Source organism: Erigeron canadensis, chromosome 1 (assembly GCF_010389155.1).
Source record: "Erigeron canadensis isolate Cc75 chromosome 1, C_canadensis_v1, whole genome shotgun sequence".
NCBI lineage: Eukaryota > Viridiplantae > Streptophyta > Magnoliopsida > Asterales > Asteraceae > Erigeron > Erigeron canadensis.
The window spans coordinates 26,242,683-26,260,691 of NC_057761.1; the positions used below are offsets into that span (position 1 = coordinate 26,242,683).

The 18,009-nt window shown below is 33.8% G+C and overlaps 2 protein-coding genes across 2 annotated transcripts; one reads left to right on the forward strand and one right to left on the reverse strand.

The window, feature by feature from the left end:
- Positions 1–7,692: 7,692 nt before the first annotated feature.
- Positions 7,693–9,611, forward strand: LOC122588190 (F-box protein PP2-A13-like). The gene is made up of 3 exons (XM_043760317.1): positions 7,693–8,034; positions 8,212–8,330; positions 9,163–9,611. The coding sequence occupies exons 1-3, from the start codon at positions 7,693–7,695 to the stop codon at positions 9,581–9,583; spliced, it is 882 nt and encodes a 293-aa protein (XP_043616252.1). The 3' UTR covers positions 9,584–9,611.
- Positions 9,612–9,998: 387 nt separating this feature from the next.
- Positions 9,999–16,890, reverse strand: LOC122604286 (probable transcriptional regulator SLK2). The gene is made up of 10 exons (XM_043777175.1): positions 16,822–16,890; positions 15,314–16,450; positions 14,748–14,879; positions 13,996–14,044; positions 13,659–13,873; positions 13,507–13,575; positions 12,762–12,862; positions 11,709–11,802; positions 11,532–11,601; positions 9,999–11,017 (listed from the first exon to the last, which is right to left on the reverse strand). Exons 2-10 carry the CDS (start codon positions 16,190–16,192, stop codon positions 10,182–10,184), a joined length of 2,445 nt encoding a protein of 814 aa, XP_043633110.1. The 5' UTR covers positions 16,193–16,450; positions 16,822–16,890; the 3' UTR covers positions 9,999–10,181.
- Positions 16,891–18,009: the final 1,119 nt, after the last annotated feature.

The window sequence follows — 18,009 nt, forward strand, 5'->3', positions numbered from 1 at the left end:
TTTGTGTGTTTCTGATGATTTGCGTGTTTCTGATGATTTGCATGTTTCTGATGTTTTGCGTGTTTCTGATCATTTGTGTGTTTCTTCCGATGAACTCTCAAAACACTTTTCGTAAGAATCGTTGTTAGTTTTAATAATCCGGTTGTAGTTTTATGTTTCTTATCACTATATAAAAACAATATTAAACATACGGTTTAAAAAATGGACTATAAGTATGTGACCCATTTGATAACAAAGTTAATAAAAAGCTTTACAAAATCGCTTGAAATTCCTACTTTTTGTTGAAGAAAACGTATGATACTTTAGGATTGGTAATAACATATGTTTTAGGAACTTTTGGACATAAAAAGTTGTAAGTTTGATAATATAAACTTGTGCCATATTAGTTAATAAAACCAAAATGTTCAAGGAAGAAAAGATGAGGATTTTTGTTTGAAATACCTTAGATTTGAAAGAGATGGTGATACTTGAGTGATAGATCTATGGATGACTAAAGGAAAATATGATTATTAGATGGAGAAATATTTGAGTGATATTATGAGATTTGTGTGTTATTGAGAGGATATTTTTAAGTTTTGAGTGTTTGTGTGTTTTGGGTTTTCTACCATTTGAGAATTCTTATGGGTTTATATAGGGGGTGGAAAGGCATGGGAAAATTTGAGAGTTCTTAACGAATGTTCCCAAAATTCTAACAACTTTACTATTACTATTACTATCAAGAAATATTTTATTCGTTAACCGCTTTCAAAAACTTTAATTTGTAATAATTCTTTTTCTTAGCTTCCGACACCATATCTCCATGTTACTTTTCATAAACAAGTTTCCCTCAATAAATTTAATTACCAATTATTACTAAGAAGACTAGTCACATTGAATCCAACTCTCAAAAGTTAACAAATCTAAATCGCGGGTGTTACACATAGGCAGAATTTTTGACCTATATTTAATAAAAGTTATACATATTTAAAATACTTGATTAATTAATAATAAATTTAATCAAGTATATGTAATACAAGAGTATTAGAACATCAATGAATGAAGATATGAGAAGCCTCATCCCTTGAACCTGATTGCACGTGGAACAAAGAGTACTAGGAACATCAATGTCACGGTAGTTGATCTTTGTTTCCTTTGGAACGAATTTGCTCCATTTAGTAGGATGAGTACCAAACGAAAGATTGGCGTTTTCAATTAAACGCCTAGCATTAGGTTATGTTCTTGAGTTTTTATTTAAAAGGAAGAGAAAAGAATAGGAAGGATTTTAAAAGTATGTGTGTTTTTGAGTTTTATCTAAGAGTGGAAGAGAAAAGAAAGAGAAAGAATTGGAAGGAGGATTCAATAGATTTTGTTTAAAATATTTTCCTCTTAATATTGAGATGATTTGAAAGGAAAGAAAATTCACTCTTATCTTTCATTCATCTCTTTTCGCTTCTTTTCCCTTCCTTTATAATTAAACTCGAGAACACAGGCTAATAGAATTACCCAAAAGACATTAGCTTAATTATCTATATGAGTTTTTACCACTAGTCTTTTACAGTAGATTGAGATCTTTTAAAGTTATTATTAATTTTATAGGTAAAGTTGATGATTTGATCTTTGAATTAAAATCAATGATTAAGATTCAAATATCAACTTCAAATCTTAACCTTTGATTTTAATCCAAAGCTCAAGATTCTCTCAACTTCACATATAAAGTTAATAATAACTTTAGAAAATCTTAATCGTTTTGCATTAGCCCTCTTAGGCAAAATGGAATTGTAATTAAAAGCATGATGACAAAGAAACTTGAGTTATAAAATCTAACTTCAAATAAACCATGGATACTACAATTAATAAAATTATTAACGCCAACATAACTTGATATTTAAGAGTTAATCGGCATAAACCGTGACATGACAAGACTAGACGTGGTGTTTCGCTTGCAGCCGTTAAAAAGAATGCATCGCGAAACGAACAAATAAATGTAATAGTCTTTGATGGTACGTAGATCCCCAAAATAGCACTATGAAATATGAATCATGTACCATAAGCCATGACCGTGATATCAGTCGACAAAAGCTAGATTCAAAAACAGTAGCTATATGATCGTTTCAATGTTTCATAAAGAACAACTAGTAGTACTGTGAAGTTCACATGACAAAATATATAAAATTTATAAACTTTTTTGCGCAAAAGAGAAATTTGTAAGGTGCAATGAACATGTAATAGTCTTTAATTATATGCTAATTACGCTACTTTGATTCACTCGTGATTTCAGTACTATGCCTTATTAGACGAGTAAACTTATAAAGAAATAAAAATTGTAAATACGAAGTTATGTTAATTTTATTCAACAAAGCCCCAAAATACTCCTATCACTTATTCATAATATATTCAGAAAAAATATCAACCACTCATGTTTTTTTCTCTATTCAAATCTCAACCACGTACTTATTTTTCTATATTCTCCATCAATCATTTTATTATTCTAATCTATCAAAATCTTTTATCTTAAAAACCGTACATCAATAAATTATAAAAATTATATGGGCGTTCTTAAAATTTCATGCTCTTTCATTAGAGATTTCATTTGATATACTTTTGACAAAATTTTAAATCTAAGGGTAGAGCCCGGACGGCTAAGGCATTTGGCTATCACACTCTATAACCTATGACCTCCTATGAACTATCATTCTTTATGATATATCACCCCCCACCATCTCACCACCGCAACGCACGGCTACTTTGTCTCGTTTACTTAAAATGGTGAGCAAGTTTTTTTTTTATAAAATATATAGAAGAAGTATAGATATATCACAGTTTAAAAGAAAGCTACATCCAAAAATAAGTTTATAAATAATGATAGAATGGTATATTTTGATATTTTTCAAATAATAAGTTAAACAAATGGATATACAGATTAACATATGTTTTCTTAACGTTCAAATTTTTGACTTAAGGATAGTACATTAGTACGTATATAAAACCCAATAAGAAGAATCAAGAAAAAAGCCACACAGATTTGACATTTTCAAGGAGCTAAATCCAAAAATGTAGGTTATGAAAATATAAGAATGTAAGAGTGCGTTTAATTGTAGAAAATATTTTTTAGTATTCTTTATATTTTTTTAGAAAATGAAAGAAGTTTTCATCTCTAGAATATGAATGAAAATTTTAAATTGCGTTCAAAACTAGAAAATAAAAAATACTTTGAGGTTTTTAAAATTTAGAAATTTGAAAATAAAAAATGGAGAAAAAAAATATAAAACTATTTTCTGATTTTCCATAAAAAAAAATGGAAAACAATTTTATGTTTAGGCTAAGTGCGCCGGAATGCAGTCAACTAATCACAAAAAGTTATTGTGTGCACGAACTCTAGGTCGGCTTTGTTATATTCATGAAACTTGAAATTATATTTATTGTGAACATAAAACAGATGTGGGACCGGTTACTTCACATAAAACTTGTTTATTTTCATATATTTTTTTTATTGTGTGCATAAACTAATCCCAAAAAGTTATTGTGTGCATGCCACATAAGCAGTCAACGTGAAAGTGGTGACCGACTAACTTCTTACCCGATAACTTTTGTTTACTATGGGACTTTTGAACAAGTTTCCTAAATACAATAAAGTCGACCTACACAATAACTTTTAAGGATTAGTTAACTGCATTACGACGCACTTAGCCCTTTATGTTTTAATGGAAAACATTTTAAGAAAACTATGATTTAACACGTTTTCCGTTTTTCATGTTTTTTTCTTGAAAATCAAAAATGAAAAATAAAAGGTGTTTTTTCGAGTTTTATAAAAGCTTAATCATAAGTTTGGAATATTGAAAAGTATGAGTCGTGAATAAATAAATATGTGTACAAAAGTAAATGGAATAGTTTCTATTACGTATTTAGTCTATTCATATGCAGTGTTTTATTAAACGCATTCATTCATTTATGGTGTTCCAAAAATGACAAAAAAATAAGTACGTTCACAGCACATGAAATGAAAGTATGTGGGCTGTCGACAATCGACACTAACATTGTTGCTCCTTCTAGACACTTTGGGCTAGTGATGTAATTTAGTAATTAGCAGTTTAGCACAAATCATTCGTGTGGTTTGTCATTCTTTTAGAAATTATATATAAATTTTCTTTTTTCAATTTGTTTTCCAATAGAACTCTCCTGTGAGTTTCATGTGATGGTATAACTATTTTTTTCTAACCAACTCCACTTAAATGAGTTGGTTAGGGGTATTTTTTAAACTTATTATGTGAATCATGGAGTTGAGTTTTTTCTAAGGTTTCGGTTTGAGTCTCATTTCAAGATATTTTCCATAAGGAGTGGATTAGAGGTTTAACAAATCACTGGATAAAATTGTCATTAGTACGTCTGAATCGAAACTAAAATAAAAAAATAATAATAATTTATTTTTGTTGTTCATTCGCAAACTAATCTTTCGTCCATGCTAAGATGGTAAAGTTATTTTCGATCTATCACATCCCTAAACTGAACTTCAACAATTGTTTCTGTATTGAATGTTATTTTTTTAACAGAGGGAAATCGAATATCATAACGGACCATAATAACCCAATACCTAGTAAGAAAAAACTCCCTTAATAGCTAATCCGCCAAAAGATATATTTACATAAGAGTTACTTGTATTCATAATAATTTTAAGTTCTTTGCGATTTTTAAATAAAAAACAACTATATATAGGATATCATCCAATGTAAACACATCTATCTATAAATATGTATACATATTGATAAGTTGATATTTGACAAGATATAAAAGATGAATATTCCTTCAAACATTTTTGTCTGCTATAAGTAATTTAAAGGTTAAAGCAGAAATTAAAAAATGAAAATGATCGATCATTTTATTTGTGTTTAAAAGTATGTGTCATATTATACATCGTATTCACATCGTAAAGAAAAGACATGTATACCAACATACTACATGCTTAAACGTCTTGTAATCACGACAATGGACACGTATGTTGATATATCTAATTATCCATTAGGATTTCATTTATAATAACGATAGATATCATCATTTATATGTTTTTAACAGACGTGTCATGTAATACATTGCATTCTCTTGACAATGAAAAGACATATACCAACATGTTACACGCTTAAACATCTTGTAACCACGACAATAAATTGAACTTATTAACAATATACAAACTCAGATAATGATGCGATCACGGCAAAATGACTTAGAAGTAGATTACATATATGGTCCTTGTCATTTGCTGAATTTTCATTAACCGTTTCTAACTTTCAAATTTATCCCTTTGGCCTTTGCTTCACTGATAATCAAAATTTTAACATACATTACTATGGGTCCGTTAACTCATCACGTGACAAGCAATTTGGTCTTTTCAACACACAAAACTTGTTCCATTTAAGTACTCCTTGGCCAGTTTATTGACCGGAATTAGAGGCCGGAACTATTGACCTGATTGATGGAAAGACATTTGAGACGTCGGAGCCTAGATAGTACATTGATGAAAAATCCTAAATCAAACCCAATCCAAACCATAAAGCCCTTAGGCGGGAAGGTTCAAACAAAACCCAATCCGAGAAACCCTTTGTGAGAAAAATCCCAAACCAAATCAACTCGAATCCTTCACCGGAAACCAAAATTTCCGTCAAAAAACTCAAAACTAATATTATTGTTTAAAATCGAGTTTTTAAATTTGTAATCAAGAATGACTATTACACGTACGCAAGGTTGGAGAACTCATGACTCAGGATCGGATCGGCGGAGGGGAGTCACAGGTTTATAAAAAATCAGATCGGGATCAGGGGAAAACTGAATCGGTTTTTAATATATAAAATATATAAATTTTGAAATGACATATAATAAACTTCAAAATTAAAACAAATTTGTTTAAAAACTTTAATATAATACTTCAAAGTTCAAAGTTCAAAAATTTTTGACCAAAGTTAACCTGACTTTTGACCTGATTCTTGACCGATCCGATCGATTCTTGACTGATACAGGAGAGTTTGACCGAGTTTTACACGCGACCAAGTCGTTGACCGAGTTTTCATCGATTCTAGCTAACTCAACCCGTTTAATCCTTGATTCCGATTTTGATTCTGAGTTTTCGGCCGAGTTTTACAACCTTGCACGTAGGGAGTAGATCGTATCATGTGTATAATAGTAAATCCAGTTCGACAAAAGTGAGTTTGATTATCTTAAAAGCAAATATTAAATTAATTATCTAATTAAAAGCAAGTAGAATCGATTGAAGAATTTGATTTGTAGATAATATCATAAATCTCCCTTGATATTACTATTTATTTTTTTGTTTCATACATATTTTTTTCTTTTGACTTTCTAACTAATTAACGTGTTGAAAACTTTCATTCGGGTTATCAAAAATTATCTTTTACGACATTCCACACCATTATTTAAATTTTGTCATATCGTATCCATTTTGGATTTTTCATTCGGGTTATCAACTAACTTTTTACATACTTTGTTTTTTCTTTTGGATTTTCAATTAATATTGAAAACTTTAATTTATTTTTTTTAACTGCAAGTATTAAATATATGTATGTATTTGATATAATAATATTGCAAAGCGTTGTGGTATTGCCTTTAAATAAATATTTATTTCATAAAGTTTTTAGCAAAAATATATAATGACATAAAATCAATAACAGAAAATAATCATAATAGTTGAAACCGCGTTAATTATTTGATATAAAAAAACTTAAACAAACTTATTCATAACAAAATGCTTTCAATTTAAATGATTGAAGAAGTACATTAGAATGATATAATCGTTTCAACACGATAATTGTTAAGGACTCCCGAAATTCACTATTTATTATACAATTAAGATGTACTTTGTCAAAGAAAAAACACTAAAGTTGCATAATCCTACGTAATACATAACCATCATATCCATGTTATTGACTTTTAGATTTAGATTAGTCATTAAACTTATAAAGAATTTATTGAAAAAGCTAACCGGCCTCGTAAGCTCTTATAAATCCCGACAAATACAATTTCGTTGCTTCATTTTTTCAGCATATCATCAATTGAATAAGAGTAATATAATGCTCGGGAGAGGACTAGGTTTAATCTAGCTAGGCGGCTTTATTAGTGTGTTTCATAGGTTGCGCACCACCCATTATTTTAGTTTACCGTAGCGGCCTAAGGTACTCTGCTCCGTAGGTTGTTTAGAAAATAGTTTAATCCCCTTAGTTTTTAGTCATTTCTTATGTATAGGTAGGCTTTGTCTATTATGCTCTTACTTTTTATGTTGTTATTTGCGTAATATGGTTGCTAGAGTTTATGTTATGTGCTAAGGTTTTGTTACCGTACGTTTGCTACCCTTCCCTACTCGTAAGAAGGCATACCTAGCGGACCCAGCGGACAGGTATTATTGTCTTATCATGTTCTCGACAGACAGGTATAAACACTTTACCCTTTTACGGCTTTTATATCTTCCTGGCCGGAGGTCCTTATGGAAGCAGTCTCTCCACCCTTGGGTAGAGGTAAGACTGTCTACAGCTCACCTCCCCCATATCCCGCGCAAGGATTGGGTACAGTTGTTGTTGTTGTATAATGCTCGGGCAGATGTATTTCATTATATAATAAACTATTATAAAATGCTCGGCAGATGTATATTTGATAGATAAGAAGCCCGATACCCGTTTCCAACAAATAACACAACTTTATTTTTTCTTTTTGTTCATGGGTTCTGTTCTTTCAACCATTTTTTCGAACAATGAAAAAGCTCGGGCCAGAAGGGGTGGCCTTCGACTCAAACCGGTTGGTCTTGGAGACTTGCCTGAGAACTGTCTAGCCATGATTCTCAACCACTTTGACCCGGTAGAGATCTGCAACTTAGCCCGTTTAAATCGTGCATTCTATAGAGCTTCTTCTGCTGATTTCTTGTGGGAACCAAAGTTGCCAGAAAACTATGGTGTTCTAGTGAAGAAACTGCTTATGCTTTACGAGTATGATCATCAGTTTTGTTTGAATGATATTTATGGTAGATTGTGTCGTCCCATTCGTATTTCCAATGGTACCAAGGTATAATTAGATCATTGCTTTAGACTTAAATGAAAGTTACTTATTGTGTTCAGTTCATTTTGAACAGTCAGTATTCGACATCAGACACCTCACCATACAATGGCGGTTGGTTAAGCCTTAAACGTACTTTAGACGACCAGATGTATGTTGATTAGTTTGTATTTTAATGATGAGCAGGAAGTTTGGTGCGAGAAGAGAACAGGAGGGATGTGCATGTTAGTTTCTTGGGAGGGCATGAAGATAACCGGAATACATGATAGGAGATATTGGGCACATATCTCTACTCCTCAATCAAGGTTTGGTTTCATTATTAAACGGTTTCATACTCTAACCGGTTTAATTTAAACCGTTCATCTAATTAACTCAACCAATGTGAAGTTAATACATCTAATACTTCATAGGGTTTTTGCTTTTTAGAGTATGATGATCAGTCCAACATATCTAAAATTATTTGAGAGTAATATAGGTATTGCAAAAGATTTGCCGTTAAAAGAAAATCTAATAAACTTATTATTCGTTTCTTAAACTAGTTATAATAAAATAAAAATAAATAAATAAAAACAAACTTGCATGCATTTTTGTTGAAACATTTCGTTGTTATTTCTATTGCATTACAAGATAATGATTGCTTCAGATTAAGTTCCTCTACTATTTTTAGGAAAAATGATTGCTTCAGATTAAGTTCCTCTACTATTTTTGGGAAAAAAGCTAAGTACAACCGTCTTGATAAATTGCACATACATAATTAATCATTCCATCTTGGAAAGATTGTATATGAACTAGCATGGTATTTGCCAATGCGGCGGCGATGGTGACGTGGCGGTCTGGTGGTGGCGGCGATTGATGATGATGTCGACGACTCTTGGTGATGATGACAATGTCGGATGGTATAGTTAATTTGATGTAAATATAATTAATATAAAGGTAGTAGTGGAGATATATCCTAGAACATGAGAGTTTATGGTGTTTTTTAGTAAGATAAAGGTGTAGGATGTAAATTAGTTTATTAAGGGCAAATTGGATAGTTTTTTATAACTTTTTCCGAAAGGGAAATTGTTAAGGGCAATTGGTCTCTCAAATTAACTTTTTTTTTTAACTGTTTTTATTAACGGGGGTTCCATTTTGTAGATTTCATACAATTGCATACCTTAAACAAATATGGTGGCTAGAAGTTGAAGGAGATATTGAATTCGATATCCCAGAGGGGAATTACAGTCTATTTTTCCGTCTTCATCTTGGAAAACCATTGGAAAGTCAAGCGCGACTTGGTTCATCAAACAATCACCTAGTTCATGGGTGGACCAGTCATCCAGTCCACTTCAAATTTTCAACATCAAATGGTCGGCATGCCATGTCCAAATACTTCCTAAATGATCAAGGCAAATGGCTATGTTACCATGTTGGTGAGTTTATTGTCAAAGACTCGTTTGAAACCACAAAGATCAAATTCTCAATGACCCAAATTGATTGTACTCATCAAAAGGGAGGTTTGTCCTTAGATTCTGTACTTATATGTCCAAGTAACATTGAGACAAGCGCAATGGTTTAAACCACTCATCAAGCTTCAACGCGCGCGTTTGGGATTGTGGGCCTTGTAATATGTTGGTGGTGTTTTGTAAGATAGAAAAAAAGCTTGTGTTTGCACTTCTTTTAGCTAATGTTCGATTTCCTTTGTGCATGTCATCTGACTTTCAACAGTTTGTGCACGTTCAGAACCATGGTCCTATGGTAGCCTGGTAGGCATGTCATTTTGCTGCAATAGCAATAATTACGTTATATGCTTTGATCTATTAGTTGAATATCCTTTTAGTCACACATTTTGAACACATTCATCATATATGGCAAGATGACAATTTTTCAAAAGCACTGTTTGCAGAAATGATCGTTACTTCTGCAAAAGGCTCATCAATAATTGTCACTGACAATAAAGTATAGAACAAACACAAAAATAAATACATACACGGTAGTTAAATGTTTTATATTAAAGTCCACCCTACGAATGTAGCTAGAACTTGTAAATTGACATTTGTTCAATGTGGTGGATACTTCAAAACTAGAATTAATAGCAGATGGCTACAGAACTGAAAATGAAAACAAAGATTAAGGTATATAAGGATTCAATAATACAGCTGTACATAGATTTCAAGTTATGCCTTCCAACCATAACCCATCCCCTCATCCAATTCATCATTGTCAAAAAATCCATTTCCCGTAAACTCACTAGCTATATCCTGAACAATGTCATCACACAAATGTGACGCCAAATCAGTGGTTACAGCCTTCTGATTGCCACCACCACCACTTACTATGTTGCCAGTCCCGTCAGCCGCAGATGATTTGAAACTGTTGCTTCTGGTTGGCACAGCTGGTGGTCTTGGTGACGTCCCGGTTGATGACATGCCATATCTTAAGCCTTCTCTACCCATACTCATACTCCCACTAGCACCACTCTGCCCTGAAACTGAAGGCTTTGGCCCTCCACCACCACCATTACTCATATCTTGAAGCATCTGTTGAATCATGTGTTGTTGCATGGCCTGACTACCACTGTGAGAAGGCGACTGCTGGTGGTTCTGTTGAGCCTGAAACATGGGTCTCTGTGGGAAGCCGCCACCACCACTAACCGCCATACTGGGAGAACCCTGAAATGGGTATCCGTTTTGGTTCAAATTATTGAAAGAAGAAGAAGCTTCTTGTTGGGAATTTGAATTCATGGAGTTCTGTCTCATCAGCATGTTTTGGTAGTTGGAAAGTGCAAGTGCGGCTTGGGCTGAACCGCTTAGTGGAGCACCTCGGTTACCAATTTGATGATTATTGTTGTTCAATGGATTGTTGAGCCCAGGATGCAGCGATACTATTTTACCAAGTGCATTTCTGTCTGCTGGGAGACCAGGGATACTGCTTGTCATCTGCTCTATTTCCTGCATCTTCTGCATCTGAGATTTGGTCGAGCTTGTTTGTCGGGGGAAAGTCTTTAATCCCTCTGCAAGTAGAAATGAGAAGGTTTGGATAAATCGTTACCGGTAGACCTATATCTAACACCTCAAATAATGAAAACTTAGCCAAATATGTAAAAAGGTCAGGCGACTTGAAAGACAAAAAAAAAACTGTGGGATAATATGCTAATTGTAATCATAATGAAACCTCACAGAATTGTCCTCTTAACAAGGACAAAAAAGTGTTTATAGGTCCAGATTCAGCCAGTACTAAAAAACATGTGTGATGTGTCAACAGTCACCCATTATTACCCACCATTTCCCAATCTGGCCTGCTCATTTTTAGTGACCTCTAATAAGGATGTACAACAGCCCACAAAGCTCGTCAAATAGCTTGACAAACAAAAAGCCAAACTCAAGCTCGGCTTGATATAGCTTGGTTGACCTAAAAACTAGCAAAGTTCAACTGATTTGACCTAGCAACCCATTAAAATCATGTAGAGCTACAAAGTTGGTTGTACTCTTCAAACACATTCCAACTTTATCTAAGTTGAGGCTCACCGATTGGGCCAGCTTTAGTGTCGCGGCAGAAATCCATCAAGTCTTTCATGCTATTGACGACTTCAGATATCTAGCACAAATATCAAAGAATTAGTATCCAGTAAGCTTCAACCGAGCTACAAAAATATACCAAACATTTATCGAGCACAAGATTCAGAAGCAAAGAAGTATAATTACCTGCAAGCATCTAACATATCTTTTAGAAAAACCCAAGTCATTCAATGACTGTAACTCCAAGCTCCTTGCAAGCTGTCGGCCAGCTGTCACAACCCTATGGCACACCAAACAATTGGTTACAGCTTCAGCTAAAATCTCAAAACATTGATCACCTCTAGAAATGTAGAACAAGATGGCTCGTGGGTTGGGTAACAGCCTAACAGGTCGAAATGGGAATATCGTACAAGTAAAGGTCGTCAAGTCCGGTTGATCTGAAGCACTCTTATCCAAAATATTTTTATCTTTGTACATTATTAGTATGCAAATGAAGTTTGAAGAATCTATTAGGGTTAGTTAGAATTGCGTTTAATAAAAACTTTAACCTGTAATTTGAAATCTCTTTTTACTTGTTTTTTTTCTGATCTTTCAATTTTCTGTTCATATTCTGGAGAATTAGGATAGGGAAGAAGAATATCATGAATTTGATTTAGTTCAGATGTTCATGTGCAATTTACTATCAAAGTTTCTTTATGCCTTAAGAAGAAACTAATTTCTTAATTTAAAAAAAAAATAAAAATAATAATAAGGTTTAACACAACAAAAATTTGGACCATTTCTCGATTTGAACTTTGAGCAATTTTGGCCTATATGACAGATTCAAGCCATTTCGCTTATTTTATCTTGAGCTAAATCTCTTAATCTTGTTTCACCCATTAAAAAATGATGCATAACCCAAAATTGAGTCATCGTTTGAATACTTTTATATAGGTGCACAAAAACAAGGCTATACAAGGTTTAATGAATTCGAGTCATTTCACCACCGTTAGCATGCCAATGAAATTTGCAAAATCTAATTTTATTTTCTTAATGAGATAGATAAGGTTTAAAACATTAAATATAAACTTTGAGCTATTTCAACCAATTTGACAGGTTTAAGCCATTTCACTTATATTTTATTTTAAGCTAAATCTCTAAATTTTAATGTTTCACCCGTTAAGAGATAAAACATTACCTAAATTTGAGTCATTTCAACAAAGTGTATATAGGGGCACAGAAACAAGGCTAAACACTTACATATTACTATTTGTCTGCAAGTCTTGCTGTGAGACCCCCTCAGAACCACTTTCGGTTATTGTAGACTGGCATTTTTGTGCTACTTGTAACAGCTGATTAACCTGCAAAACAGCAAACAACAAAATGGATGAACAAAAGAAACAGGTTTAAAAATTCAATCCTTAAGCTCTTGGTACAGGTTGTGAAATGGAAGGGTTGCCAGGTTGGGTAACAGGCCAAAAAGTATTCAAATCATATGGACCATTACTATCAACAGTTCAACTGGTTCATAACAGTAGACATGCTAATTCTTTTTTATTGCTTTTGAATTTCATAACAAGAAGCGGCTACCAAATTGGCCATGATTTTCTATTAATTCATCACTTATAATAAAACAATATAACTTAAAGGATATTAATCTATTTACAAACATTATTCAATTAGTTAAGTGTGCTATTCCAGTTATATAATACGGAGTATACGATTTAATACTAGCATACTTGTTCAATCATACTAATTACTTTGATACTGGTAAGTATCAGATTGTTGAAAATATACATATTAGTAAAAATATTCATAATAGTTTACTGACAAATAAGTACCAGTCAATCAACCCCCGGTCCAACCTATTTATAGATCTTAAACATGATTTCAGTATAGCATATTTGGATGTATTTGACTACGGTTTCCTGCCTATACCCTCCCAACTTTATCCATGTGGGCCCAAATTTCCCTTCTAGTTTCTAGTGAAAAGAAAATTTTGTACCTGAGGTGCAACCAATCTACGGGGAAGAAGCTCCTCATGGCGTCGAGCACAGAATTCCCAGGTTAATATCTGACAATATACTTTCATGTAAGTGAGAGACTATTACATTCCAGATCTGGAAATATAAAGAACTAGAGAAATGTAGAATTAACCTTTAAGTCAGGGGTGAAAATAACTTTAAGCTGACCCTCACGAACAACACGTAGTTGCTCGTATATACTTTCTTGAACAGCTTGTCCGTATTCTAACACCATTATTCCAGAAGGAAATCTAAATTCCCGAGGCATATCTAGAAACAAAAGCTCGTCAATAACACCACTCCCGAACTTGATTTCATTAAGCCTTGGCAGTACTTCAAAAGTTGCCTCTGTTAAAATATACCACCAGAACAAAGGTACAGATCAGATCCGGATATCTTAAAACAGCATAAAACTTTACTGCAATATAATAAGATGCTGCAAACAATATTCAATGTTCTAAATCACATACCAAAGCCTCTTCCAGATTTTGACCCACAGATATCACACTGCCACGCATCCTATATTTAAAGTCAATAAAACTTGTCAGGACTCAGGGACATCCTATTGCAAAGGGGAGAGGGAAAACAAAAAATACCCCTACAAAGATCAAGAGACAATAACACAAACAGTACAAACTCCAACATAAACATACATCTATGAAAAAGCATCGTCTGAAAACAAGAAGCATTTGTTGAGAGTATTGATCTAAAATATCAACCCACACTCCCACAGTTTCATTTCTCCTTTTTGTTTTTACCATTCCTACTATTTTATGTTTTAATTAACCAATGCACTTTAAAATTTGTCTCTTTTTAACCATCAAGTAGCTCTAGAAAAGAATGATAAAATCTTGTTACGGTAAGCATGACATGCCATACTTTAGGTTGCAAACTCGTAATAGTAATGTGAGGATTCTCGAAACCTTAGTTGTATAGTGTATGGGTAATCCATATGCAAGTCCTTTTGACAACTCAAATTGTATCAAATCATACTTGTAATCTAAATTATGGTATGTTATATCTAGCTTAACAAGCGTTTACCATCATTTTCGACAATCAAGTTACACGATGGTAAAAAAAAAAAAGTTTTAGAAGTTAGTCAGTTAACAAAAACATAAAAACGTAGAATGTTCAGAAAGAGACCATGGAAAAGTATGTTGTTACTTTAGATCATTACCCCTTGTTAGAATACATAGAGTCAGCAACAGAACCCAAAACATACCATAGCTGCCTGTGGGAATACACCCAATGAGTGATGTCCTACATTATCATACAAAGACAAGCACCACCTTTTCTTTGCACGTGGAGAATAATATTCCGCCACAAACTTTCTCCAGTAGGAAATACCATTATCCTGTTAATATTTTTATCACATAGAGTTAATATTACAAAATACCAGAAGACTCAAAACTAGATTGATACTTCCACTCAGAGGTGACAATTTCATACCACATATATATAAATGCATCTATTCAAATAACAATTTATCTCTTAAGTACCAGATTATCGTTTTAGCTTAAAAAGCAACGGGTCAAAACATATTTGAGTATTTGCGGAAAGGAAGTCTATTGGGTCCGCTCAACCTGTTTTTTATTAATATGATTCACCCATTTTAACATTCATCGAATTTACCCCGTTACCCAAACCACTTCTGCCCATTTTGCACCTCTGCATTCATTTCATTAATAAACAAAAAGGTACACTAAAGTACTAAACAGACGTGGCTACAACATCTAAAAGAGAACAATTATAGAAAGGTTAAACTGAACTCATGATAATCATACTCACAGCTGGCCGTTGCCTCTGATGATACAAGTATTGCATCAGTCTCCGCGAGCATACACCACCATCATAAGGGCGTTTCATTGTATTTGCAGGTTGCAAGCTCTGTTGTTGCAATTGTTGCCTCAACTGCATCTGTTGCTGCTGCTGTTGAAGCAAATGTGCTCGTTGAACCGGTGGAAGAGACTGCAACAGCTGATGTTGCTGTTGTTGCTGCCTTAATCTCTGCTGCTGAATCAAACTTTGCAATTGAGGATTCGGGCTTTGTAACTGCATCGAGTCTTGTCTTTGCAATAGCTGCTGTACAACCTGTTGTTGCATAATATCCTCCTGCTTGATATCTAACCGTGGTTTCTTCTGCAAGTGCGATATATTGTCATTATACCCATTCGGCACTGAAACTTGCATAACTCGTGGCGGAGGCAACGATGTGGCACTAGAACCTCCTTGTCCCTGTCGTGGACCCGCTTGTTGTTGGGAATGTGGATCTTGATTAGAACCCGGCTGCATTCCTCCAGGCGGGCCATCAATAACCGAAGAACCAGATATGCTTATATTATTCGAAGTAAACGATAACGGTGATGCAGGCAATCTCATATAAGATTCATTATTCGCACTTGCACTTCTCTGCAAACGCGGACCACCACCTCCTCCTCCTGAAAGCCCCGAGTTAGCATCAGTAACCAACGAACTAGCCCCAATACTATTAGTAATATCACCAGAAACAGGTACCATATTTGAACGCATATTATTTCCGGGTGCAGAGTTCCCAAAAGACCCCAAATGTGAATTACCTAAAGCTTGAGACTGCATATCTCCTTGAAAAAAAATCCCAGAACTCGACGACGAATGTCCCATTCCAACATTACCCCGAACAGTCCCCATTCGTGATAGAGCCGCTTGCTGGCTAGAATCCAAGTAATTATCTAACGCCAGTTTTTCCGTCTTTTCTTAACCCTTGTAAAAATACTGTTTATTACCAATATCACCTAATTAAACCTAATTTACTCAACAACCTCAAAATTCCTAATAACTAAAATTAACCACAAAATCGACTCCCCGAACTCAAAAAGTTCACAAATAAAAATATCTTAAAATGGAAATTAAATAAATTTCCACCAGCAGTTCTTCTTCAAATAATACCTGGAATTATGAAATAAATAAATAACATTAACAACATATAGATCAATACTAGCAAATACAAAATAATATATATATATATATGTGTGTGTGTGTGTGTACATATATATATACAGATATAGAAAGTTCCTGATTTATACAGAAACTTAACAGCTAAGACAAAATTAAGTCATAATCAGCAAATTTCCAGGTAATTATCTCCGAAAAATACGTAATCACATCTTAATTCATCACATTCATTGATTACTTAAAGAAATAACGGTTACGTAAATTACATGTATAAAATTAAAAAATATATATATAAATAAAGATCTGCAATTGAACAAATAAATAAATTAAATAATAAACTAAAAGTAATAAATAAAATTGCTTACCAGTAAAAAGAGCGAACTATAATTAGTTTATGTAAATATATATATATAGATATAAATAAATATATATATGATGAAGTCAGAAAAATATTGAAACAGAATCTGCAGAGGGTTCGATCGGGAGTTTATGTATCTAGCGGGAAGGGGGAGAGGGGGGGGGGGAGTGAGTTGACCGGAAGAGCCGGTGGATATGCTAAGGTTGACTGGGTATAGCCGGTTAATGTTTGGGACGCGTGTGGGGTAAGAGATCGGACGGTTGGTTGGGGACACGTGGAGTGATCTGGTGATGGATTTATTGACAGGGTAGGTCTTAGGGGGAATGATCTGGTACAAGCGTGTGTTGCGTTAGTACAATGTAGCTGACTCGGTGGGAGGTGAGTGAGTGAGTGGGTGAGTGGGTGAGTGGGTGAGTTGAACTCGGATGGTGCTTTTAAGACAAAGGGAAAGTTGGATTGGAAGATAGAATGGGTGAGTCAGTCAAGGAGTCGGCCTTTTGACTTTGCTTTTCAAAGTGTGGGGAGGGATTTTGTAAGTAGGTCCTTGTATGATTTTTTTGTTATAAATTCACCCATATCACATGAAGGATAAAACTAGTCATCTTACACAAAATGCATTATGTATAAGTTTTTTGACGTAGAGATGCTATGATCTATGTAGCACCGAAACAGATATGGTAAAAGAGAATGGGAACGATACGGGAACGGGGAATGACAAAACTAAAAAATTTAGGATACGGGTACGGCAAAGAAACGACAATAAAAAAACTAAAATATATTGATTTTATATAGAGAGTCGAGACTTGAGAGATTATGTATAATTATATATGTATAATTTTATAACATATGCTTGATGGTGACCAATGATCACGGATTAATTTTGGAATTGAAAAGGTCTTATTGTGATCTCAATTGTATAATGTAGTTGGTTTGTGTTTAGGGGTATGTATAGTCGCAAGATGACAGTCGTTTTTAGATTAGAAAAAGCTCATTGAAACTTTAATATTAATTAGATACGGTATGGAAGCTTCACGGAAACGTTTCGGTATAGACGGAAACTTCAAGGAAATGTTTCGCACGAGTTTCGTACGAGTTTCCATTCCCATGGAGTTTCCGAAACGGGTACGCCTACCTGTTAGGAGTTTCGGTGCATCATAGGCTATGATGCACCGAAACTTCAAATAGGTAGGCGTAT

Excerpts from the sequence above, each read along its gene's own strand:
- LOC122604286 (XM_043777175.1), bottom strand. The coding sequence starts at position 16,192 with ATGGGGACTGTTCGGGGTAATGTTGGAATGGGACATTCGTCGTCGAGT. Across the intron at positions 12,863-13,506 it reads GTAGATTGGTTGCACCTCAG|GTTAATCAGCTGTTACAAGT; the intron begins GTACAAAATTTT and ends GCTGTTTTGCAG. Across the intron at positions 11,803-12,761 it reads TTGCAGACAAATAGTAATAT|GGTTGTGACAGCTGGCCGAC; the intron begins GTAAGTGTTTAG and ends GGTGTGCCATAG.
- LOC122588190 (XM_043760317.1), top strand. The coding sequence starts at position 7,693 with ATGGGTTCTGTTCTTTCAACCATTTTTTCGAACAATGAAAAAGCTCGG. Across the intron at positions 8,035-8,211 it reads GTATTTCCAATGGTACCAAG|GAAGTTTGGTGCGAGAAGAG; the intron begins GTATAATTAGAT and ends AATGATGAGCAG. Across the intron at positions 8,331-9,162 it reads ATCTCTACTCCTCAATCAAG|ATTTCATACAATTGCATACC; the intron begins GTTTGGTTTCAT and ends TCCATTTTGTAG.